This window comes from Thamnophis sirtalis, unplaced genomic scaffold (assembly GCF_051295495.1).
Source record: "Thamnophis sirtalis isolate CommonGarterSnake01/CBP01778 unplaced genomic scaffold, rThaSir2_p1.2 scaffold_15, whole genome shotgun sequence".
Classification (NCBI taxonomy): domain Eukaryota; kingdom Metazoa; phylum Chordata; class Lepidosauria; order Squamata; family Natricidae; genus Thamnophis; species Thamnophis sirtalis.
This window is the reverse complement of record NW_028261395.1, coordinates 17,798,329-17,822,522: the sequence shown is the minus strand read 5'-3', so window position 1 is coordinate 17,822,522 and position 24,194 is coordinate 17,798,329. Positions and strand designations below refer to the sequence as shown.

The window sequence follows — 24,194 nt, the reverse complement described above, 5'->3', positions numbered from 1 at the left end:
CTTCTTAAAAAACTTCCAGTGATGGAGCACCCACAGCTTCTGGAGGCAAGTCATTCCACTGATCAATTGTGTGTTTCAGTCTAGCCATCATCATCCATTAGTCAGGGCAAGGGACAAAAACATGCAACCACAACACAAACTTGGTGACTCAGATATTCACAACCAAGGTCAGAGCACAACCAAGTAGAAAAGGGCAGAGTTTGCATTCTGACATCATATTGTCCATTTTGTAACATTTTCACCATTAGTTAGCAGCTGATGTCTTTATGGGAATCCTCCACCACCTTTTACTCAGGTTTAACCTCCTCTGAGATCAGACAATGTCTGCTTAGATGCTTTTTTTAAAAGAACATATTTAGTTTGACCCAACCCTACTGAAAAGCAACTGTCTTTCATAGAATTGTTCAAGTAGTTTTGCAGGTTGTAGTCTAAACTTCCCATGTTATTCTAAAACTTTTGGGTTGTTATCTGACAGGAAGAGCAAATCAAGCAGTCTCTTCTGCTTGAGCAGGGGGTTGGACTAGAAGACCTCCAAAGGTTCCTTCCAACTCTTGTCTTATTCTGTTAATAATTTAACTGAACACTAAATCAAGCTGGGCTATGCTGCCATCTAATGGCGAAATATCATGTATGTAGCTGGTTTTGCAACAAATTTTATTAAAAGTCATCCGCTTTGGAGCAGAGACGCACTTCATTTCATCAGAAGCATAGATGAAATGAGAGGGAACTCACAAACCTTGGAGCCTTTTACACTTGTCAGCAGGAAAGCTTGTACCAGATTCCTGGTTTTAGAATAACTCAACTCTCATTCTGCAGTGGCTGAATTCAAGATGGTAAGTGATCTACTGTCCCCTTAAATTGAAACTTTATTGAAATATAATTAAAATTATGCACTTTAAATACATTGTAAAAGTGTACTTTGCATCCTCCCGCCCCTCTTTTTGAAAATCTCCCCCTGCCAGACAGCTTTGACAGTGACAAAGTTCAGATATGCAAGAAATGACATAAACATCAGAAATGGAAAACCATCAATGCCAAGAGAGATTTGCAAGCCACACACAAGAGAAAGGGGGGAAAGCGAGACATGTAGGAAGGGAAGGAACCCTACCCCAAATTTTAAAAACAAAATATCTACCAAGGCACTGATAGGATTTTTCCAGGGCTGAGAACAAAATATTATCCTGAGACAGAATTGTGATTATTATGACACCAGCCTGTCATTTCTTAATAATAGCAATTCATATAGCACCATTGAGCATATGTGATGCTTTACACAGTAAAGTAAAATACTGGATTTGAATTCTGATGAGATGATGCACAGAAGGCTTCCTGCCACAGATCCTTGCACAGAGGGCTTCCTTCCCTCCTGATCCCAAAGCAAGATACGCTTTCCTTAGACGCAACATTCATATTTCAAGAAACACAGCCTATAAGACAGAGTTACACTTCTGTATTCTTGTTCCAGTTGAACTAAGAATGGGACCTGAAACCAATTTGTTTCTGCAGAAACATTTCTCTAGCTCATGAGAGAAGTTTCTCTTTCTGCCTTTTAAAAAAAAAATTGTATTCCACCTTTACTATTTTTAGAAGTAACTCAAGGTGGTGAACACGTCTAATATTCCTCTTCCTTCCTATTTTCCCCATAACAACAACCCTGTCAGGTGAGCGTGGCTGACAGAGAGGGACTGGCCCAAAGTCACCCAGCCAGTTTTCATGCCTAAAGCAGGACTAGAACTCCCAGACTCCTGGTGATTGGCCCACAGTTGGCTTTCATGCTTAAGGTAGGACCAGAACTCATGGTCTCCTGTTGATTGATTCAAAATCACCCAGTTCATTTTTATGCCGAAAGTGGGATTAGAACTCACAGTCTCCTGGTTTTTTAGCCTGATGCCTTCACACTAAACCAGACTGGCTCTCTTTTTTATTACTGGCCCAAGATATTATTCTGATCGAAGCAAACATCTATCCTGACTTTTTGGGTCAATACACAGTGGTGATATTTTAAATTAAAATACTGGGGATAGTTCTTGTTCTCCCACTCCTCTGAGTCTGGTCTCCATGGTATCATTCCTGACATTCATTTCTTGACCAACGGCTCTCAAGAATCATTCTTTCTCCATTTTCCTCCTTTATAGATTGCTCCTACATCTAGCTCCGTCGTATGTCCTCCTTCACCTCTTGCTGGATTTATTCTACTGTTGACAGTTTATCTCCAAGTCACATGAATGTCTCAAGCTTACCATTCAATCACGCCAACTCAATCATTGGCCGAAAGACGCAGTTTCAACACCACTATTCTGGCAATCATTTTTTTTTTAAAAAAAACCCTTTTGTATCTAAAAACCATCTAGAACAGGCTCCAGAAATGTCAGCAACATTTATGCGTATCGATAAAAGGCACCAAGCATATGTCTAAAATGTTTGCTTTTACAGGTAGTCCTTGACATACAACTGATCACTTCGTGACCCGTTAAAGTCACGGTTGATTCAAAATTTTGAGTGTTGGAACCACCTTGCAATCATCAGGGGTTGGCAACATCTCACTGTATTTACAGTAATTTGTAGCGTCCCTCAGTCATGTGGCTGCAAGGGTTTTGCCGAAAATGGGTATTTCTGTTTTTTGGGCAAAAATTTCCCACAAGGGAACCATGGATTTACTTAACGACAGTGGCCTCTGCTTAACAACTGCCATGTTCGCTATATGATTACAGCTTTCATGACTGTTATATGACATGTGACCATAACGGAAAGACTGCTTTATGGTCATCAGTGAAGGACTATCTGTAAGGCAGTTAAGAAAGAGAGGAAAGAGCAAGAAATAATTAAACTTGGATTGGACAGCTGGAACAGAATTAGTGAAATGTGGCAGAACCCCTCTTGAAAAAGATGGGTCTCCAACCTAGGGGAAATGTTCTGTTTTACTCCAAGAGCACTACTCCTTGTAGCACATGGAAGCAGGATGCCAGAATCTGGAAGGGTCCTGTTGCAAAACATCGAGAAATCATACCAAATCTGAAAAAAAGTTTTCTTCCTATTAGTAGTTTAGAATGATGTAGTAGATCTGTTGGATTGGGGAAAAAAGTCTATTGTTTGATTGTAGATTTAAGTCCCTTCTTGTCTTCTCCAATGGAATTTCCTCCCCTACCCCAAAAATAGCAGCATTTAACAAAATTAAAATGGCATCTGTCTGCCCCAAATTTATCCTCCGTAAGTCTGCTTTGGCCAATATGTAGAGAAAACAAAGAGGGAACATTTCTCCATTATTATTTTTCTTCAGCACTGACAATGGTCAAAGGAAGCACTCGGGGTAGTAAAATACTGTTCCTTGGAAATGGAGAGAGATTGTCCCAAGAAAGTTAGAAGGCGAGCTTTTTCGGAACTTCCCAAGAAAATTCACTTCTTCCAAAATGACCGTAACAAGCCGTCTTCTGATAAATGGGCTTCCTTAAATCAAGATCCCTAAGTGTAAAAAAAAAAAGTTATTATTAAAATTGCTTCCCCCCCCCCTTTGGATGCAGGCTATACAGGTACTCTTCGACTTACAAAAGTTTGTTTAATGGCGTTTGAAATTATGACAGCACTGAAAAAAGTGATTTAGAACCATTTATCACACTTACAACCTTTGCAACATCCCCGTGGTCACCGGATCAAAATTCAGATACTTTGCAAATGACTCACATTTATGACAGTTGCAGTGTCCCAGGATCATGTGATCTCCTTTTGCAACCTCCTTGACAAGCAAAGTCAATGGGGAAACCAGATAAAGCAGCCATTGATCTCCAATAAATGATGAGTTTCCCTGCCCCACACATACTTATCTGATAAGCTATGAGGTAAAAGCTTTGAACAAGCAGACTTTCCATTGGTATCTTGCTGACCATTCCAGACCAGAAGACTGACCTCAATAGACCTCTTGGTTGATCCAGCAAGATACTTGTTATGAAAGGAGATACCACAAGCCAGTCCCACCACAAACTAGTCAAGGGTACATTAAAAAAAAGAAGCAACCATGGTCATTTTGATAAGTGAATTTATATACATCCATTTCACTTCTGGATCATTCTGGGCCAGAAGAAACATGAGCTTTCTTGAAGGCCAATTTTTCCTTGTGACATTCCCTGCAAATCTCTGGAACATTTTGTCCTACAGATGAGGCAATCTTCTCACTCAAAAAACTCCAAGCTCTCATTTGGATAATTAGCCCTTTACTGACAGAACTGCTGTCATCCCTATAAATATGCCCCTTGTCAGAGGTCAGGTTTTAAGCCCTGGAATTGCCTAACATTTGAAACCAAGACTCTTTTTCCACTTGGCTAAATTGTAGCAAGAACTATTTGAAGAGGGACTCCATGTTGAGTATGAAGCTGGAACCTTCACAAAGTGACATATTTGAAATGGTTGAAATCTCTCTCTCTCTCCCCCCCCTCTCTCTCTCACACACACACACCAGGACTATCATACTTCCACGGATAGGAGAGCACACCATAAATGCTTCCCAATCAACCAATTGTTTTTACTTTGCCCCAAAGCGAAATACTCACTTGACAATGGCTCCGGGTCGAAGATCAAAATTTTGGTGGACAATGTTGAGCAGCTCTTGCTCAGTGTAGGCAGAGGTACCGTAGGTGAACAAGGAGATGGACAGCGGCTCAGCCACTCCAATAGCGTAGGCAACCTAGGTGGCAAGAAGGAGACACTTTGAGGCTGGCTTCGTGCATGTCATCCACAGATTCATTTGGTGGCCACTCCTTTAGTCAGTGAAAAGGTGGAAGGTCCAGGTTTTGAGAAGGAGGGAGAAAACTGTCCATGATTGCCCAAATATTCAAATACAGAATGGCATTAATCAGAAAGAACAGAGGACCAATTTAAAATTTAAAGTGATTATGACTGAACTTTTCAAATTGTATTTTCTTTCTGGATTACAATATTGAAGGATGGATGGATGGAAGATAGACAGGCGTGTGTGTGTGTGTGTGTGTGTGTGTGTGTGTGTGTGTAAGAGAGAGAAAAACAGACACAGAGAAAGAGATAATAGAAAGAGAGATTCTTTGAATGTTACTGAAATAGATACAAGAATGGAAAAACTTAAATAAATGCACATTGTACAGTAAAGATTTTGATATTAAACAGTGGAGCTTGTTTTTAAAACTGTATTTTGTATACTGGATTACAGTAGTGAGGGAGAGAGAGAGGATGAATGGATATCAGATACTAGGTAGGTAAGTAGGTAGATAGGTAGATATAGATGATAGATAGATAGATAGACAGAGAGATGATAGATAGATGATTGACGAGAGAGAGAGAGAGAGGGGGAGAGAGATGGAGGGAGGGAGGGAGGGAGAGAGAGAGAATGAATGGATATCAGATATTAGGTAAGTAGGTAGATAGGTAGATATAGATGATAGACAGAGAGATGATAGATAGATGATTGACGAGAGAGAGAGAGAGAGAAAGAGAGAGAGAGACGGAGAGAGGGAGGGAGAGAGAGAGAGAGAGAGAATGAATGGATATCAGATATTAGGTAGGTAAGTAGGTAGATAGGTAGATATAGATGATAGATATATAAACAGAGAGATGATAGATAGATGATAGATGAGAGAGAGAGAGGGAGAGAGAGAGACGGAGGAAGGGAGGGAGAGAGAGAGAGAGATGTAATAGTTCTGTTAGTAGATATCTGGTTTTATGGCTGTAATAAACGTGACCCGTCAAAAGCGCGGAGGACAAAATCGCGCTCGACGAAAGCGCACATGTGACGTCATCACAGCGCGACGAAAAAAATTAAAAATTGAAATAAAATTAAAATTAAAGCAAGCCGATTCACATAAAGGTAAGGGTTAGGTTTAGGGTTAGGGTTAGGGTTAGGTTAAGGGTTAGAGTTAGGTTTAGAGCATTAGCGTTAGGTTTAGCGTTAGGTTAAGGGTTAGCGTTAGGTTTAGCGTTACGTTAACGGTTAGGTTTAGGGTTAGATTTAGGGTTAGGTTAAGGGTTAGGTTTAGGGTTAGGTTTAGGGTTAGGTTTGGGGGGGTTAGGGTAAGGTTTTAGCTTTATTTTTACATTTTTCTATCACAGCGCGATGTTTTCGTCGCGCTGTGATGATGTCAAATGCGCGCTTTCGTCGAGCGCGATTTTGTCCTCCGCGATTTTGTGGTGGAACCGTAATAAACTGGTTTTATTTGATTGTACAACTATCAGATTAGTAAAATGTCACTTACCTGAACCAGAACCCGACGACACAGTCCTGCTTTCACCAAAGATTTGGCCACCCACCGGGCTGCATAGGCTGCTGATCGGTCCACTTTTGTGTAGTCCTTGCCTGAGAAAGCTCCACCTCCATGGGCTCCCCATCCACCGTAAGTATCCACAATGATTTTCCGGCCAGTAACTCCTGCATCACCCTGCAATATCGCAAGACCAAATGTCTGATCTCGGTTTTTACCAGGTGTTTTGGAAAATGTTTCATGATAGCCCCCCACCCCCAAGACCAAGAAAGCCTTCTAAGATGAAAGAAGATGTGTTTTGCTTAGCTAATGATACTTGCCTCCGGACTGCAAATTGAAATCCTGTCAAAATTTGGTTTAGGAAGTTTTGAGTAACCCTCAAAACAAATTCAACTATGCATGTGTCTGTTAGTGCAGGATCAATGTTATAATGGCTATCTAGTTGTAAAGTTCCCTAAAAATGCTAGTAAAGAGAAGGACCAGGGGAGACATGATAGCAGTGTTCCGATATTTGAGGGGCTGCCACAGAGAGGAAGTGGGGAGGGTCAAGCTATTTTCCAAGGTACACAAAGGCTAGAGAAGGAATAATGGATGGAAACTGAACAACGAGAGGTTCAACCTGCAAGTAAGGAGACATTTCCTGACAGTGAGAACAATCCACCAGTGGAACAGGAATTGCCTTCGGAAGTTATAGAAGCTTTCGAGAAGAGATTGAACCGCCATTTGTCAGAAATGGTGTAGGGTCTCCTGCCTGGGTGGCAGGTTGGACTAGATGACCTACAAGGTCCCTTCCAACTCTGCTAATCTAATCCAAACTTGAACTCTCCTGAATAACAGTTTCTACTGTACTGTCAGACTGCTCTTACTATTAGAAAAAAATTCCTTTCATATAGAATCCACTTTTCTGTCATTTAACTCTGTTATTTTCTACCCAGTGCCAGAGTGATAGGGAACAGGATCTGGCCTTCTTCTGGCTGACATCTTCTCAGGTATCTTTAGAGGCCTATCACATCCTCCTCAATCTTCTCTTTCTTCCCAGTTTCCTCAAAACTCTTTATTTCTAGTGCAGTTTCTAGTTATCTACCATCCTGGTCACCCTTATTTTGAACCTGTTCTGTTTTCTCCAGATCCTCCTAAAAACCCAAATCAGAAACAATACTGACTCGTAACTCTATCATTTACGTTGCATCTTTTGGAAACCTGACGGTTACTTTGTTCAAGGAAATTTGGTAAAAAATGAGACATTTGATAGAACACAGGAGAATTTGAAGGATCAGAAAAGAGCTTAGAGGCAGATAAACCTGAATTTCTTGAAATCAGATAGTGTGGGTCAGAACATCTGGGGCAAGGGATGCCTTCAAGTTCTAAGGTGGGCCTCCAACCCATCCAGTTATTTTGGTTAAAAAGAATAAGAATCCAGGAATATTTATTTATCCTATTTAGATACCCATTTCCTACATTGTTAAAACATGTGACTCTACAGGTAATCCTCAACTTATAACAGTTCATTTAGTGACCATTCAAAGTTACAATGGCACTGGAAAAAGGGACTTATGACCATTCTTCACACTTACGACCACTGCAGCATCCCCTAGTCACACGATCAAAATTCATACGCATGGCTACTGACTCATATTTATGACAGTTGCAGCATCAGGGATGACCCCCTTTTGTGACCTTCTGACAAGCCAAGTCAATGGGGAAGCCAGATTCCCTTAACAACTGTGTTATTAATGTGGTGGTGCAGTGGTGAGAACGCAATACTGCAGGCTGCTTCTGTTGCCTGCCGGGTGCCTGCAATTTGACAGTTCGAATCTCATCAGGCTCAAGGTGGACTCAGCTTTCCATCGTTCTGAGTTGGGTAAAATGAGGGCCAAGATTGTTGGGGGCAAGAGGCTGCCTCTGTAAACCGCTTAGAGAAGGCTGTAAAAGCATTGTAAAAGGGTATATAAGTCTAAGTGCTATTGCTATCAGCAACTGCAGTGATTCACGTAACCACTGTGGCACGAAACATCGTAAAAGGGGGCAAATTTTATTTAGCAAGTGTTTCACTTAGCAGCAGAAATTTGGGTCTCAATTGAGGTTGTAGGTCAAGGGCTGCCTGTATTGGGTCCAATATAAAAAAGGTGACTTTGACAGTTGAGGATGGTGTGAGGTAAAAGGCGCACCTGTGGCCCTCCAATGACAAAACGGCCGCTGGGTTGAAGGTGGTAAACGGTATTGTCATCCAAGTAGTGGGCTGGCACCACGGCTTTGATCACATGTTCCTGCAAGGCCTTGCGCATGGAATCCAAGGAGATGCCTTCATCATGCTGCACAGAGATGACGATGGTATGAACCCGCATGGGGATGACCGCTCCATCTTCCTGGGCGTATTGAACGGTGATCTGAAAACAAATGACGAAAGGGTGATTTAGACTGGGCCGGAAAGAGGAAGGAATGTAAGAAAACCTTTGGTTGTTTTCAAGATGTTTAAAAGGATGGGGGATTGCCGCTCTTCCGGTTCAAATAAACATTTCTCTCTGGTCTATGGAGATTCTCTGTCATCCAAGTCATAGTGGTCCCAAAGGGGCTTTTTATCAAGAGACAACTGGGACTTTCTGGTTTTTCTTTGAAGGCATTTTGCTTCTCATCCAAGAAGCTTCTTCAGCTCTGATTCTTTGGAGTTGTTTTGCTTCTCCATGAAACGTCTTCAAAGAAAAAATCAAAAAATCCAGTGGCCTCTTGAGAATTACCCTCAAATTATGCACACCCATACAAAAAACTGTTCAGTTAGCAGAGAGAAAGATTTTAATTTTATCCTGTAGATATACACCTTCTCAGACGGGTGCCATAAAGTTGACTCAACATAGAGAAAAGTAAGATTTTACAACTAAGCAAGAAAAACGAAACAGGTAGGTATGGATTAGGTGAAACTTGGCTTGGAATCCTACTAGACAATCAGGTCAAAATGAGCCAGCAGTGTGTTGCAGCAGCCAAAAAAGCCAACACAGTTCTAGGCTGCATAGACAGAGGGGTAGAATCAAGTTTGTATGAAGTGCTAATACCACTTTATAATAATCCTGGTAAGACCACATACTTGAAATACTGCATCCAGTTTTGGTCATCACAATATAAAAAAGATGTTGAGAATCTAGAAAAAGTGCAGAGAAGAGCAACAAAAATGATTAGGGGGCTTGAGGCTAAAACATATGAAGAACGGTTGCAGGAACTGGGTATGGCTAGTTTAATGAAAAGAAGGATTGGGGTGACATCATAACAGTCTTCCAGTGTTTGTGGGGCTGCCACAAAGAGGAGGAGGTCAAATTATTCTCCAAAGCACCTGAAGGCAGAGCAAGAAGCAATGGATGGAAACTAATCAAGGAGAGAAACAACTTAGAATTATGGAGGAACTCCAGAAGTTGTGGGTGTTCCATTACTGGATGTTTTAAAGAAGGGATTACATAGCCATTTGTCTGAAATGGTATAAGGCCGTGATGGCAAACCTATGGCACGCCTGCTAGAGGTGGCACGCAGAGCCCTCTCTGTGGGCACACGCGTCGTCTCCAGCTGCTCTTTTGGTTTCTGGTGTGCACCAGCCAGCTGGTCTTCATCGGCGCTGAAGTGCCGGAAAATGCCCCCCAAACCAGCCAAAAAACAGGCCACTTTCGGACCATTTTTAGGCCGTTTTCAGGCTGTTTCTCGGGCCTAAAATGGCCCCAAAACTGGCATGTGTGCACTGGCCAACTGTCTTCGGGTTTCTGGTACTTCGGCTCATGCATCCGCATTCCGGTTTTGGCATTCAGTGCTGAAAAGGTTCACCATTCTTGGTATAGGGTCTCCTGCTTGAATGGGGGCAGGACTAGAAAATCTCCAAGGTTCCTTCCAACTCTGTTATTCTATAATAGAAAAAAGCTCAGTCCAGCCCTCTCACCTGTCTCTCACCTGTCTTGAGGAACAACTCTTATTTCTTCCAAGAGCATCTCTTTGATCCAATCCAACTCCAGTATCTTGGTGTTCCTTTCTGTTTCCCTCAAACGTATCACATATGATCCTAACCTCTAGTTTTGCCACACAGGTTGGCTCTAAGCCTCTAGAGAAGGAGCCATTGGGCTTGATCCGAACCTACCTGGGTTTTGGAGTCTGGTCGAAGCCAAGGGAGGACTCCATTGCGTCTCAGCTCAGCCATTTTGGCATTCAGCTTGTGAGCAAGGATAATGGTTAGAGGCATGCATTCTTCCGTTTCATCGGTTGCATAGCCAAACATCAGGCCCTGCATGGAAGGAAGATGAGACCATTCTTTAGTGCTTTGCTAGTTTATTAAAGGAAAAGAAAAAAGAACAAAATTGCAAAGGAACCTCAATCGATGAGATACTTTTTTGGCCTTCTATAGTATCATAGATTTTTCTCATTCATTAACCCCTTGCGGTTCCTGGCTAGTCTTTCTTTCTTTCTTTCTTTCTTTCTTTCTTTCTTCCTTCCTTCCTTCCTTCCTTCCTTCCTTCCTTCCTTCCTTCCTTCCTTTCCTCTCTGAAAATGGTAGTTTGCATTTAAGGAAAAGAAAGCTTCTGAGCAGCTTTTGATACAGTCACTTTCTCTCAAGATGGATTGAAATCCTCCGAGCTTTGGATGGATGAGCCATGAGATGGCACCACTTGGCTGTGATCTGACTGATCATGGGGTACGTCTAGTGAAAAAGAAGGTAACATGACAACAGCCTTCCAATATTTGAGGGGCTGCCACAAAGAAAAGAGGGTCAAACTGTTTTCCAAAGCACAAGAGGGCAAGACAAGAAGCAACCAATGGAAACTAATCAAGGAGAGAAGCAACCTAGAACTAAGGAGAAATTTCCTAATAATGAGAACAATCAACCAGTGGAAGCCTTCAGAAGTTGTAGGTGCTCCATCACTGGGGTTTTTTAACAAGAGCCTAGACAGCCACTTGTATAAAATAGTATTGAGCTGGGCAGTGATGTGCGGTGAGGTTTATGGCTCCCACTGTCTAAAGCACTTTCTTTCTTTCGCCCGCCTGAGTTCTGACAGGCGGGCGAAAGAAAGCGGCAGCCCGCCGCTGGCTTTCTTTTGCCCGCCTCTATGTCGGACATAGCGGCAGGCAGAAGAAAGCCAGCGGCGGGCTGCTGTTTTCTTTCTTTTGCCCAGAGGCTGCTGCAAAAGAAAGAAAGCGCCAGCCCGACAGCTCGCCTGAACTGCCCGCCTCTGGGCAAAAGAAAGCGGCAGTCTGCCAGCAGAAGCGGACAAAAGACCCGCCTCTGCTGGCGGGCTGCCATGGACAGAGAAAGAAAGCTGGTGGGCTGCCCTCCCTGCCTCTTCCCCCTTCCCTCTCTTCCCTCTCAAACAAACTCTCTCTCAAATTGGGAGAGAGTTTGTTTGAGTGAAGAAACAAACACATGCGCGCACATGCACACGCAAACACACAAAATTACTTATAATTACTTACAAATTTCATTAATTTGGAATTCCTCCCACTCCCTCCGACCCTTATACCTTTTCCAGCTGTTTCACAGAGGATTTCAACTCTGCTCTTGCCTGCCATCATGAAAATGTAAAAATATAAAAGGAAAAAGGCAAGAGCTGCTGAGGTCAGGCTGGATTAACTGCTGCCAGAGTCCCCAATGGATGACTTTGCTTAACTGTTTAAAAAAGCCTCTAAAAAAACGCGCTCTACAGGAGGAGGCAAGAGAACCACGTGCCTCATCTACATAAGGAATTTTTCGGCTTTTAACCCTTGCTTAACTCTGCTGGAGTGATCATAAAGTCAGACTAAATGAGGCACGTGGTTCTCCTGCCTCCTCCTGCAGAGGGCACTTTTTAGATGCTTTTTTAAACAGTTAAGCACTAAGCAGAGTCATACACTGTGACTCTGGCAGCAATTACCTCAGCCTTTTTCCTTTTACATTTTTTTTCTTTTCATGATGACAGGGGTGAGGCTCTGCCTCCCCTGCCTCCCCTGCCTGCACATCACTGGAGCTGGGGGTTGGACTCGAAGATCTCCAAGGTCCCTTCCAACTCTGTTATTCTATTCTATTGATATTGGCCTTAAAAAATCTACGCAGGGAGATAATACTTGGAGATCCAAAGCTGTAGGTTGAACTGGGAAGTAAAAAGTAAACATGCCCAAGGAAAAGGCAAGAGTAGATCTATCCTACCCCAAGCAAAGAAGCAGGCCTCTCTACTTATTTATTGAATTTATTTATAAAGTCAGCACAAATCAAAGGTATGTCAAAAAATGCTTTATTTCTACAGTAAGACGCCTTTGGTTGACAGATGAGAAGTACTACAAGAAGGGCTTGAGGGAGCAAAGCAAATTACAGGCTAAAATCCCACTACTCAGAGTAAATTAGTGAAAAATGTTAATATGTAAACCATCAATTCCTGCATGCCTGACCCTTTCCTCTGATTTGCCAACTGGGGGAAGAAGGAAGAGGTGACAGTTTGACCCCTGCAATAATTGCTTTTTACATTCCTGAGGTCTATCTCTGAAGCTGCACTATGAATTCAAACCCAAGCGGCTTATTTGTGCTCTGAATCCACAACCAAGAAAGAATCTCCTTGATACCTTTGGGCGTTGCACAGGTCCTACCTGGTCTCCAGCGCCAACGTCTTCTTCATTCCTGTGTAGATGAACCCCCTGGGCGATATCAGGCGACTGTTGCTCCAAAGCCACAAGAACGTTACAGGTTTTGTAGTCAAAGCCTACAGAGTAGAATTCCATTACTCATACAGAAACAACTTCAACAGGTTATGCAATGTAGAACTTTAAGGAGAATCCCAACACTACCCAGGAAGTCTATATAAACTGCTTCGATAGACCTGAAAATAAGATCTATCCAAAAAATTAAGACCTACCATGTTTTTACCTTTCTACCTAATATAAGCCCTACCCTACCGCCCCAAATAAGGCTTACTTAAGAGCCTGTGCAGCCGCCTGCCCGCCCATCCATTCTGTCTGGTTGCTTGTGGTGCCATGGCCAGGAGGTGAGGTGGGGGTGCTGGTGGAGCTGCCCCACATGCCCCACACCAGCTTACCTCAGGGCCCCTGCAGCCATCCACATCCTGATACCTGCCTTGCTATGGCAGCACTGGCAAATATGTGAAGTAGGAGCCCATGTGGTTGCTGGCACACTTCTGCTTGCTTGCAGCCTCAATGGAGCAGGAGGCTGAGCAGCATGTTGGTGCCGCCACCACGAGGTAAGGCATGTGTCAGGGTGTGGATGGCCTGGTTGCAGGATCCTCATGTAAATGGGTACAGGGTGCATGGGGCAGCTCCATCCCCCCACCTCACAGCGGCAGCACCTCTGCACCACGCAGCCTCCTGCCCTGCTGTGAGCAAGCAGAAGAAGTGGCCCTCCTGTACATGGGGGGGAGGGGGAACCACCTAAAAACCCTCCCAAAAGAAGCCTAAAGCTTATTTTGGGGCCCTAAAGAAAATAAGACCTGGTCTTATTTTCGGGAAAACATGGGTAGTTGCTAGAAATACTGAGGCCAGTTGATCAAGCCATGCAGGCTAGAAAATGTCAAGTCAAGAACAAATAGCAAGGACGCTGATGAAGCAGTTTGTGTGTGAGGGGTGATCTAACCTTGAGATAACCTTTGACCGGTCCATAAATAGCTTTCATCTATGCAAAGAGCTGGAGACCTCTTGCTAGTAAAACCTGAGCATTGCTCAACCAAAGTTGCATCAGTCTTTTTGTTATCTTAGTTAAGCAAACCAAGATAAGAGTCAGATTTCCTTTTCTTCATTAAGATGGGCTGCTATGGATGAGCTCTTTTAGTGTTCCACCAACCTTTAGCTGAATCATCGTAGCCTATGTTCATAATTGTGTCTCGCACAATCTGCTGATAATCCACAACAGCTCTGGAGGTGATCTCGCCACAAAGGAGGACCATTCCTGTTTTACAGACTGTCTCTAAAGATGAAAGAAAGCAAGTTGGATACAGCAAGAGAGTGTGTTAAATACTCAGTAATAAACTACAAGACTGAGTCTATGGAGGTTCTCCATCGTCCAGGTCATGAGCCTTCTGCTCCATTTCCAAAAAGCAACTGGACCTTTTTGGTTTTTTCTTTGAAAACATTTCAGAACTGAACTGAGAAAGCTTCTTGGATGAAAATCGAAAACTTTGGTACAAAGCCATAATTGATGAAATTATGCTGACACACATTCCAAGACTCCTTTGTGTAACTCAAATAAGCATTATATTCACACGAAAACATCATCATCCTGATCTCACTTACACACATTTTGTTATAATCCTATCAAATTGTTTCCTCTGCTGATACAATAACTCCCTTTTTATAATTCCTTAATTCTGAGTAAAGTCAGGGTGACTGGATGGAGCTTAGCATTTACTAGCCAGATGCCCTTCATGACACATGGAATTCACAGCAGTTTTTTTTTCTTTGCACCCTAGGAAAAACATCTGCCACTACCTAGGATAGACCTCTCAACCTTGCAAGTGGGAGGTGAGCATCTTCATCACTAGGCCACTATGCTGCTCTGCTCTGCTGATATCCACTCAATTTGTCCCACCCACTTATCTTTTGTATCTGCCTCCAATATTAAAATTACCCTGTTTTTCGGAGTATAAGACACACTCCCCCCCCCCCCGGCCAAAAGAGGGTGAAAATTTGGGTGCACCATGAACACCAAATGTAACCCCCCCCCACACACCTGCTGGCCTCCACCCTTTGGCCTCCATGCATTGTGTTTTAGACCTGTTCCAGGCTTCAGGGATTTCCACAGACCATCACCCCATCTGTGCTTGCGTTTTTGGCCTCTGTGCCCCCCATTTTCAGCCTCTGAATGCTCCATTTTGAGACCTGTTCGAGGCTGTGGGGATTGCCAGAGAACATCGCCGCCAACCGCCTCCTCTGCACATCATGTTTTTGGCTTCTGCGCATCGTGTTTTAGGCTTCCGTATGGCCTATTTTTGGCCTCTGTGAGTTGAGTTTTCAGGCGGCGATCATCGGCAATGTGCTCTGGTGACCCCCACAACCTTGAATGGGTCTCAAAGCATTTGGAGGCTGAAAACAGGAGGTGAGAGGCCAAAATGGCAAACTGGAACAGCTGCTGCCTTGTCAGACCGGTTCACCTGCTGTAATCACTGAAGCAACCTGCGACGATCAGCTGCATTTTTGGAGCTGCCTATCATTCCCAAGGAGGTGCGTGCTCAGAACCAGCAAACGCTAAAGTTTACCTCTGGGAACAGCTGATTGGGGATATTCCAGGAGACTGATCCACCCGCCAATCAGCTGCTTGTGCTGAATCAGGTTAATATGCTGAAGCTGACCAGGCTGTTTGCTAAGGATGCTAGCCAGATGAAGGATGCTGGTAGGCAGAATCTTTTTTCTTATTTTCCTCCCCAAAAATTAAGGTGCATCTTATACTCTGGAGTGTCTTATATTCTGAAAAATACAGTAGCTGTGTTACAGTGAGAGAGTGTGTAGGCCAACCTCAAACATTCTCCAACTGGATGAAATCTGGGATATGATTTGGAAATAGCAACTCCGCATTTGCCACATCTGCTAAAGGGTACCTCCAACCCAGTGGTGGGATTCAAATAATTTAGCAACCGGTTCTCTGCCCTAATGATTTCTTCCAACAACCAGTTCACCACACTGCTTAGAAAGTTACCAACCGGTTCTCCCAAAGTGGTGCGAACTGACTGAATCCCATCACTGCTCCAACCTATGGTACTACCTTCAGATGTTCTGATGGCCATTAAATGTGGAATGTTTGTCTTGATAAGGAGAAGAAGCCACCTCTTACCACAAGCAACTTTGGCATCTGGATCTTGCTTCAAGTGAGCATCAAGGACAGCATCACTGATCTGATCACATATTTTGTCTGAAAGAGAACAGAGTTGGAGACTTGAAATGAAAATATCTACCACAGAAAATTGGGACGCTTTTTGCCACACTAACCTACAAAAAGAGTTATCCATTCATTCATTCTGCATCACTTAAATAGTCAACAGTATCTAAACTTAATTCTGCCAGTCAGAAAGCAAAGGTGGAATCGAACCTCAACCTATTCCAGTCACACCTGCTGTTAGGATCAAACACCTCTGCATCAAAATAAGCCCTTGGCATAGTTTTCAAATATACCACTTTTGAACCTGCTGCTCTCCACAGGATGGTTCAGATGAGTGATTAGTCGTTCTTCTGATGCAGAAACAAAGCATTTGGGTTTATTTGATGCCATTCCAATGGATTAAAACTTGACTGTTGCTAAGGGTGTTTGATTTTGTGTACTGGTGACTCCTGCCATCTCCCTTGTTAACAAGTGACCCACAGTATTCAGCCATTGATCTAAGCCAACAGATGGAAGTAACGGGGTTTGGCCAAGGCTTGGAGCATAGATTGCATGTGCTGCTTTCTATGTGGCTACTAAAGCTAGATATCTTTTTACTTGATGATGACATTTTTGATGAGGAAAAAGAAAAGAGAGGGGAGTGAGGGAAGGGAAGAGACAAGAGGAGAGTGAGGAATGAACGAATGAATGAATCTGAGATCATGTCTTACAGTTCAATTGGACTCAAATTCCATAATCCCTAGAGAACAAGGCTGATGACCAAGGAAAGGAAAGGAAAGGAAAGGAAAGGAAAGGAAAGGAAAGGAAAGGAAAGGAAAGGAAAGGAAAGGAAAGGAAAGGAAATTATGTATCTACAAAAAGAAAAGGAATGAGTAATTTAATCAATGGGAAGGAAGTTGATTTGCTAGAAATTTATCATCATCATCATCATCATCATCATCATCATCATCATCATCATCATCTCCATGATCTCTTTGACTAGAGCTATCAGTGGTTAGGTTACAGTCACAGATCTACACTCCTCCTTTCAACTTTGAAAAATGTTTCTCTATATTCAATCTCTCCTTAACTGGCACATAATCACTATGAGTATATACTGAGGATCTGGTCTGTGAGCATCTGGCACTGTGCGCCCCTGCAATTGTTTGGTGTGTAAAGGTTGACAACACAGAAGCTACATTATAAAGTAGGATGTAAAGTGTTCAAAAATATAAAAATATAAAAATTATGATATCTAAGGGGCTGCCACAAAGAAGAGGCTGCCACATCTGAAGAGCATCTGTAGGCAGGACAAGAAGCAACAGGTGGAAACTAATCAAGGAGAGAAGCAACCTAGAATTAAGGAGGAATTTCCTGACAGTGAGAACAATTAACCAATAGAACAGCTTGCCTCCAGAAGTTGTAGGTGCTCCATCACTGGAGGTTTTTAAGAAGAGATTGGACAACTATTTGAATGACATGGTATAGGATCTCCTGCTGGGGTAGGGGATTGGACCAAAAGACCTCTAAGGTCCCTTCCCACTCTGTTATTCTGTTAGTTATAACAATTATCTTCATGAGTAGGAGAAACAGCTTTGCCAAGGGATAAGAGAATAACTGGTTTATTTTGCACCTCGAACAAGATGTAATTGTGCAAGAACGCAACAGCTGAAGCTTTCATCATTGAGATAAAAGTTACTGGATTCTGATAATTGTCAAATAATGCCCTGGACACTGTTCTTGGAGCTCACCCATTGCAAAAAATAAAGTCTCCTTGAACTCAGCTCAGCTTCATGAAACATTCCCATGCTATTTTTCTTGGCAACAATTCAGACGTATCTTGCCATTGCCTTCTTTTGGGCTGCTTCTTCAGCTTCTTAGTTCAACCTGCTGACCTGAGACTCTCTGGTGGTCTCCAAGCTCAATCCTGCTTGGTTTTGGGGGTGATCAGCCCCAGACTAGGGGGAAGGTGGTGCCCCCTATTCACTGATATTCCAGCATTCCAAGGTACCAGGGAAACAACCTTAAATGGGATTAGTTACTTAATGAATTAGGTTATCAGGATTACTACAAGTCATAGACATCACGTTATTTTGCCCCTCCTGGAAGTCTTATGCATAGGTTTCAACTCCCAAATCTTCAAGCCTGATAAGGAGTTTCCAGGTTGGTTCGTGCATCAACAGAGCAAACAAGAGCAAAAATATACTTGCATTAGTTTTTCTATGTTGATAGCTCCCTAAAATTGTGGTTTTGTCATGGCCCTCAGAGAAGTGTGAGCCTTTAAAAGGAAGCTGGTTGCTCGGGACAATCCTGATTTTCAAAAGTATGCTTTGTCCTGGAATAGGGAAGAATAGTTAGATGATGATTGATTATGTTTATTGGTGCTCAGGAGAAGGAGGAGGATATCCATGCAGTTTTTGCGGTTATTACTGTCAAGTAATGGTCAACTCCTGACGACTCTATGGGCAAAACCACCAACACTGTCCTATCTCTGACCAGATTATAAAATTCTTACAGGTGCATTTCTGTGGCTTTCAGTACTCCATTTATCCACCTCATGGAATGTTAGTGTCTTCCCCTCCCCCTCCATCTCACATTATTATCTTTGTAAGCTTCTTGGTGCTCTGTGAACTTGGTGGTTTTCTTGCAAACATTTCATTACCAAACTAATGAAAACCAATGCTCAGAGGAGTTTATCTATTTTGGCAATGAAACATCTACAAGGAATCCATCAAACTCAGGGAGCACCGAGGACCCCACAATTTAACTCTGAGCTACAAATATTCTCTTCTATTAATGTCTTTTTTCATACACGTATCAGTACAATGTTCCTCGGCACCTGAAGGAGTAAAAGAGGAAGTCAGTAAGATTAGTACAATGACTTTTGTTTCATTTCTAGTGATACAGGCTTCATTTTTTTCTAGTATTGAATGGTTGGTTTTCTTTGGTCAAAGCAATGTAAATCATCTTTCTCCAATACGATTTTTTTTAAAAAAGGTTAACCTTCTTCCTTGTGTTTAGGGAGATTCTCCGTCATCCAGGTCAGGGTTGTCCCAAAGGTGCATTTTCAAGAGGTAATTGGACTTTCTGGTTTTTCTTTGAAGATGTTTAACTTCTCATCCAAGAAGCTTCTTCAGCTCTGACTGGATGGTGGGGAATGGAAGTATTTATATTCCTTGCAGGCAGCTGGACATTTGCATCTTCTTCTTTGTGTTGAATCCATTCCTCACATCTGGGCATCTTAACAAGGAAGATCATTCAACTGGTCATTCTAACTGTGGTCTAAATGTCTAATTTGTCTAGGCTCCAATAATCTTTTGTCCTGAGTTACTCTTCTCCAAATCTCTTTTGTCCAGTATTACCAAAGTTTATTCTCTCAGTGGCTTCCTGCTTATTGTAGGTATTTTTTTAATGAGAAATATCGTGGAAAGAAAATCGGAAATAATGGTTTATCCATCTCATTTCATACAAAAGTGTTTACCTATGCCAATAAATTGGTGCCAACAAAGCACATTCGTTTTGTCCCTACAGGGGAGACCAAATGAAATTCCAGGAATCAGATTACACAAGGGGAAACTATTGACATTTCTGTTGAAATTCACCCGTGAAACCTTGGTGGAAGAGGTCGTGTTTAACCTGACTTTATGCCAGCAGATTTTAGAGTGTCCTTATTCGATTGTTCCCAAACCAATAGAATGATATTAAAGACTCACTGAGGGAAAACAATTTGCCCTAATTGATATGTTTGTCAAGCTCTTTGTGTGCTCTTCTCTGACGTTAAACCCTCAAATATGTTGGTCAACCTATAACCAAAAGCCAAAAAAGAAGAGATACATGACCTCAGCTTTGAAGCTTGGCACTGCACTTCTTAGAATTCACTTGCAATAAATATAAACCTGAACAAAGAGAGCTTAGCTTTGCCAATCTAAGTTAAACAAGGTAAGCTGGATCACATCGGATCAGTACTCAGCTATAGGATATTGGGAAGCTGAACAAACCATGGTAGAAACCAAATTTCTATCTTGGCCAAGAAGACCAGATGGATATGTCCACGAACTTAGTAGTTGAGCTTAGCTCAAAGGAGATGTCATCTTTTACACAAATGAAGAGACTCTGGTCATTATATGAACTATTAACCTCATTTTTCTGATGACTGAAACTTGGAGGCATTTTGAAGAGCATGGAACAGAACCTAATCAAGAGGCCTTTCTGTGCAATCCTATGCATGTCTACTCAGGAGTGAGCCCAGTGTGTATGAATTTATTTTCCTGCAACACAACTATAGGTGGACCCATTAGACAAAGTATGGTTGATACCTTAGTTCCTAGCAGGTCTAGCAAGGTCAACAGATGATGGAAGTTTAAAAAATGACGTTGATGTTACAACATGTTCTATGTCCCATGGAACATTTCTTAAGTCCCAGCTGACTTAAGAAATACTGTTCCACTCCACATTCAAGCAAAATTCAACTGCCTTATTGGAAGAAAGGTGGGTGCACAATCTTATTATCCCTTATCTTGAATAATACTGAAAGAGAACTGACACTGTACTCTTTCTTGCCCAACCCAATAGCCTCCAAGTGTTCGACCTACTATCTGTAGACCAAAGTTTCATGATTATACATTATTTATATATTTATACATTGATCATTAGGACAATGTTGAGATATTTCATTTCTTTAAAATCCCTTTCAAGCGGCTTTTAGCTGCTCAGTCTTCTAGTGAAAGCAGCAGATCCATCAAAGGGAAACCACCGTATCTGAATAAGGATGGGTCTAACCAGAAGTGCCCAACATTAAAGAAAGTTATTCAGAAGAGTCTGGGAGTTGACTTGAAGGCCTGTAAAAACAGAGCAAGTGGCTCTTTCATCCCAAAACCTATTCTGGGAATATGAAGCCACTCCCCAAAAGGTCTTGACTCTTATACTCCCCAGTGTCTTTTAAGTTTTTTAAAACTCAAATGAAGCTAACCAATGAGATGGCCAAAAGGGAGAAAAAATAGCTAACAATTGTCATAATTGCAAAATATTCTTCTCTGCACTGTACCTGTCTGGCTGGTCTGAGCTGTGTTTATTCCTGCTTTGCCAGTTTTAGACCATAAAGAATGATGGACTTGGACAAGCCCGTGAACAGCCTTTTGAAATATAGCAAGAATCAGTGGTTCACATTTCCCTTAAAATAGTTTTTTTGATACCTCTACGAGATTGCAATTAAGCCTTTTAAACACTTTCTCAATAGAACTTCAAACAGCTTTTGGATTGGGAAACTAGACCGTTCCAAGTAAGAAGCATGCACCTATATTCTCTCTCTCTCTCTCTCTTTTTCTTTCTTTCCTTCCTTCCTTCTCTCCCTCCCTCCCTCCTTCTCTGTTTTTGATTCCTGGAGACAGCCTGGACAAATACCTGCAGTTTTGCTGGCAAAGTTTTTTTCAGAAATGGTTTGCAAATTACCTCCTTCTTAGGGCTGAGAAACAGTGACTGGCCCAAGCCACCCAGCTGGTGTTGTGCCTAAAGTGAGACTACAATTCACACACCCCATTGTCTAGTCTAATGCCTTCACCACTACACCTAAGTGCCTCTCTTCTTATAGTCTATATTCTCTCATGATATTCATGATATACAGTAGTTTGGGTTGTATCTGCTTGGTTTTTGCTGCTGGTGGCGAAGAGCCGGAGGGCCTTGTTCAAGTGGGACTGCATCATGGCCTGGAACTGACTGACTATTTCAGCCTGCTGAGCTTCCAGGCGCCGGCACCTGGCCTTGCACCCCTGCAGGTCTTCCCTGTGTTTTAAAAGCCTATGCTCATAGTCCTCGATGAGGTACTGCAGCTGAGCCTCCTTCTCGGTCAGATCCAGTTTGAACTGAGCTGTTTTGCCAACTCTTTCTCATGGTGGCTGCCTAGCTCCCACAGCTGCTTCCTGTTGGGGCCCTAAGGAGCCAGGGCGGGCAGGCGAGAAGTGGCTGGGAGGGAAGGGAGGAATGAGTAGAGGCTGGCGAGGCACCCCTTGACAGAAGTGATATCAAGTTGCCCATGCCCACCCAGTCACATAACCTCCTAGCCACGCCCCCCCCAGCCAGTCACTAGGCAGATCATATTCGTGGTCTGTGGGATTTAAAATTATGAATTTAGTGGTCCCTGAGGTCCCAAAGGTTGGTGACCCCTGGACTAGAAGACCTTGAAGGTCCCTTCCAACTCTGATTCTGTTCTGTCCTGTCCTGTCCTGTCCTGTCCTATCCTATTCTACCCTACCCTACCCTACCCTATCCTATCCTCAAAGGACACCCTGTCAAGGACCACAGATTTATAACCCCCACCCCAAAACTGTTATAGGTCGTTAATTTAAAAAAAAAGTGCGGGTATTCACGTACTCAAAAGGAAATCCCTAAATTAGGTTGCCAGCTCACAATCCTGAACATGTATCTAAGTATAAGAGCTCTGATAAATCCTGCCCTGCTGCAGAAGAACGTTGAGCTATTTCCATCCGCTGCAAGTGCGTACCTTGTCTCGGCCATGTCCAGCAGAGAAAATAAACCTGGGTTGCGGTATCAGGACACAGAATTTGGCAAACTGCCTTCTGTGGTGTGCATGACAAGGAATCTTGTCATAGTACTACTAGTAGTAAGCAAATCATCAGGTTGGCTTTGACAATTCGGGAGGAAAAAAAATGAGGTGAGCCACTGATCCCTTCATTTCCTGTTTTGCACCAAAAGGTGATTAAAAGGGCAGGCAGAATTGGGAGTAATATGTAGTGCGGCTGCTTTGGGCAATGGCTGTTTCGTGACCGAAGTTCCATGTGGATGAAATCCATGGGGCTAAGTTGAGGAGAAGATGTGTGCCTTTCTCTTTCCTTTACTTCCTGAATTTTTTTTTTAGCAATGTGGAAATGTTCAATGATCCTTCACAAAAAACATGAGGAGCCAAAAGAAAAACCGCTTCAGTTGTGGTGAGGAAGCAATAGCACAGGTTGTTCTCTTCCATGACTCCCTCCCAAACATTAGAGAAAAAGAGATTTCTTTCATGTTTTTGCTCCCTGCTCTTAATTGGGCCCTAGGATATACCGTAAACAGAGCCAACCCTTATTAAGGTATTGACTTGGGCACAATGTTCTACGCACCTTCTGAGAATAATTGCCACTGAAATCAACCAAACAAATGCCCAGGACTGGAGACCAAATATGACTGAGTACAATTCTCTATGCTGAACTGTTTTCTACCAGGCTTGTTCTCTTAGATAAATCTGCCCTCTCAGGTGGTAGCTGTAACTGTTCTTGGCTGGTGTTCACCTTCTCCAGGTCTGGTGCTCTGAAGGCACCCTACTGTACTTCTACCAAGGCTTCAAGGCCCATCTGCCAAAACCTAAGGGCAAGAAATATGGCTTACATGAGAGGATCATAAACGTGGTTGGAAGGGACCTTGGAGGTCTTCCAGTCCGACCCTCTGCTCAAGCAGAAAACCCTGTAACATTTCAGACAAACGGTTGTCCGATCTCTTCTGGGGGGAAAAGAACAACTCCAGCGTTGTTTAAAATCTTCTTTCAAAAGCTCTAGAGGAGTTCTGCTTGAGGGAATGAGAAGCCGCAGGATCTCTAACATCCTCGGTTATACCTGGGACGACTTCCAAGCCTTACCTGGATGTCCTTCTCCGACCGATTCCGACGTGAACATGAACGCTCCTTGCTCTTCGTTCAGCGTGTGGTCCTGCAGGCAATCTAAAGTCCCGTTCATGATGGATTCGGACGAATGTCTTTGGGGCAGGAGGAGAGGGAAGAGCGGCTGGTTCTCGGAGGAAAGAAGCTGTCGGGGCCGTGGGCGATCTCGCTCTCCAAAGGCAGAGCAGGCGAGCGGCGCGGTCTCTCGGCCAGAGGCGCGGAGGCTTCCAGGTTCCAGCTGGCTGCGTAAAAGCGCGTCGCGGGCACCTTCGCCAGCTTTCACCCTCGCGGGAGCTGTCACGCCGCCTGGCCTCTATATATGGAAAAGCGAAAGTGCCTCGCTCATCATGTGAGGAGCCCGGAAGAGCCCATTCCCTGGCAGGGGGGAGGGGAAGCTGGACACGCGTGGGGAAGAAGAGGGGGGAAAGCGAGCAGCAGCCGAGCGCTCCCCTGGCACCAAAATTTCGCCCAGCCTTGGGCTCCTGTCTCTGCCCCCGGGAGGAACTTTTGTGGCGCAAGGATGCGCAGAAGCTCCGAAAAG

At 43.2% G+C, this 24,194-nt stretch overlaps 1 protein-coding gene across 1 annotated transcript; it reads right to left on the bottom strand.

Annotated features, from left to right (window-relative positions):
- Positions 1-848: 848 nt before the first annotated feature.
- Positions 849-23,948, bottom strand: MAT1A (methionine adenosyltransferase 1A). Its single transcript, XM_014051667.2, has 9 exons — positions 23,633-23,948; positions 15,985-16,062; positions 14,002-14,124; positions 12,798-12,910; positions 10,327-10,470; positions 8,387-8,605; positions 6,213-6,395; positions 4,542-4,675; positions 849-3,459 (listed from the first exon to the last, which is right to left on the bottom strand). Exons 1-9 carry the CDS (start codon positions 23,727-23,729, stop codon positions 3,357-3,359), a joined length of 1,194 nt encoding a protein of 397 aa, XP_013907142.1. The 5' UTR covers positions 23,730-23,948; the 3' UTR covers positions 849-3,356.
- Positions 23,949-24,194: the final 246 nt, after the last annotated feature.